The 991-nt window shown below is 59.4% G+C and overlaps 1 protein-coding gene across 1 annotated transcript in view; it reads right to left on the bottom strand.

Annotated features, from left to right (window-relative positions):
- The window catches only part of BAIAP2 (BAI1-associated protein 2), a gene marked incomplete at its 5' end in the record, with an annotated part of 6,562 nt that extends 5,614 nt beyond the window's left edge, over positions 1-948 (bottom strand). Inside the window, one exon of the mRNA XM_010146380.1 lies at positions 796-948. Coding sequence (XP_010144682.1) covers positions 796-948 — 153 coding nt within the window. The remainder of the gene's footprint in view (positions 1-795) is intronic.
- Between the last annotated feature and the right edge of the window lie 43 nt (positions 949-991).

Here is a 991-nt window from a genome sequence, read left to right on the forward strand (position 1 = left end):
GGAACAGGAAAGGGGGGTCTGGAGCAGCAGTTTAACCCCTGGTTTAATCCCTGCCTCTGCTAAACCAGGGGTAAGGCGAGGGTCAGGGGAGCCGTGCCAGGCAGGGCTGCTCCTGCTCCGAGCTGCTTTGCATTTCTTCTGCTTTGGCAAATCACGAGCTGATGCATGAGGAACCTGTCAAGCCTCCACCAGGGCAGAGCCCTCCAACCTCGGTGACCACAATGCCAGGAGAGGGTGAGCTCAGCCCCATCCACTACCACAAGCTCTCCTGCGCAGGTCAACTCTCCCGGCCTGAAGCACATCATCTCCCAGGACACCTTGTCCATGGGTCACCTGCTGGTACAGAACCACAGGCTGGTTTGGGTTGAAGGGAGCATTAAAGCTCCCCCAGTCCAACCCCTGCAGGAAGCAGGGACATCTGCACCCAGAGCAGGGGGCTCAGAGCCCCAGGGGCCAACCTGACCTGGGATGGGGCTTCTGCCACCTCTCGGGGCAACCTGGGCCAGGGTTTCACTATCCTCAGCACCAACAATTTCTCTCTGGTTTGAATCTCCCTCTTTTAGCTCGAACCATCACCCCCTGTCCTGTCCCAACAGCCCCTGCTGACACCTGTCCTCATCTTTCTTACAGCCCCCTCGAAGCACTGGAAGGCCACAATAAGGTTCCCCATTCCTTAACCCCCCCTCGTCTTTGCCCCCCGAGCCGCAGGGGCTGCGCCAGCTGCAGCTTTCAGTGTCTCAACCCGCTCACGACAGGAGCGTCTCCCCGGTGACAGGGCAGCCAGGAGCGCCTCACCTTGGCGTGGTAGGTGATCGCGCTCTTCGCTACCGCGCACTGTTTCTCTACCAGGAAGCAGAACCGTCTCCTCTCTTCCGTGAGAGCTGTCTTGTAGCCGTCGGAGACGTAGTTCTCCAGCTCGCCTTGCTTGTTGCTGATGGCCTCGATGTACTAGAAGGGAAGGAAGCAGAGAGGTGGCTGCCCTCACCGCTTT

Source organism: Buceros rhinoceros, unplaced genomic scaffold, assembly GCF_000710305.1.
Source record: "Buceros rhinoceros silvestris isolate BGI_N320 unplaced genomic scaffold, ASM71030v1 scaffold35292, whole genome shotgun sequence".
Classification (NCBI taxonomy): domain Eukaryota; kingdom Metazoa; phylum Chordata; class Aves; order Bucerotiformes; family Bucerotidae; genus Buceros; species Buceros rhinoceros.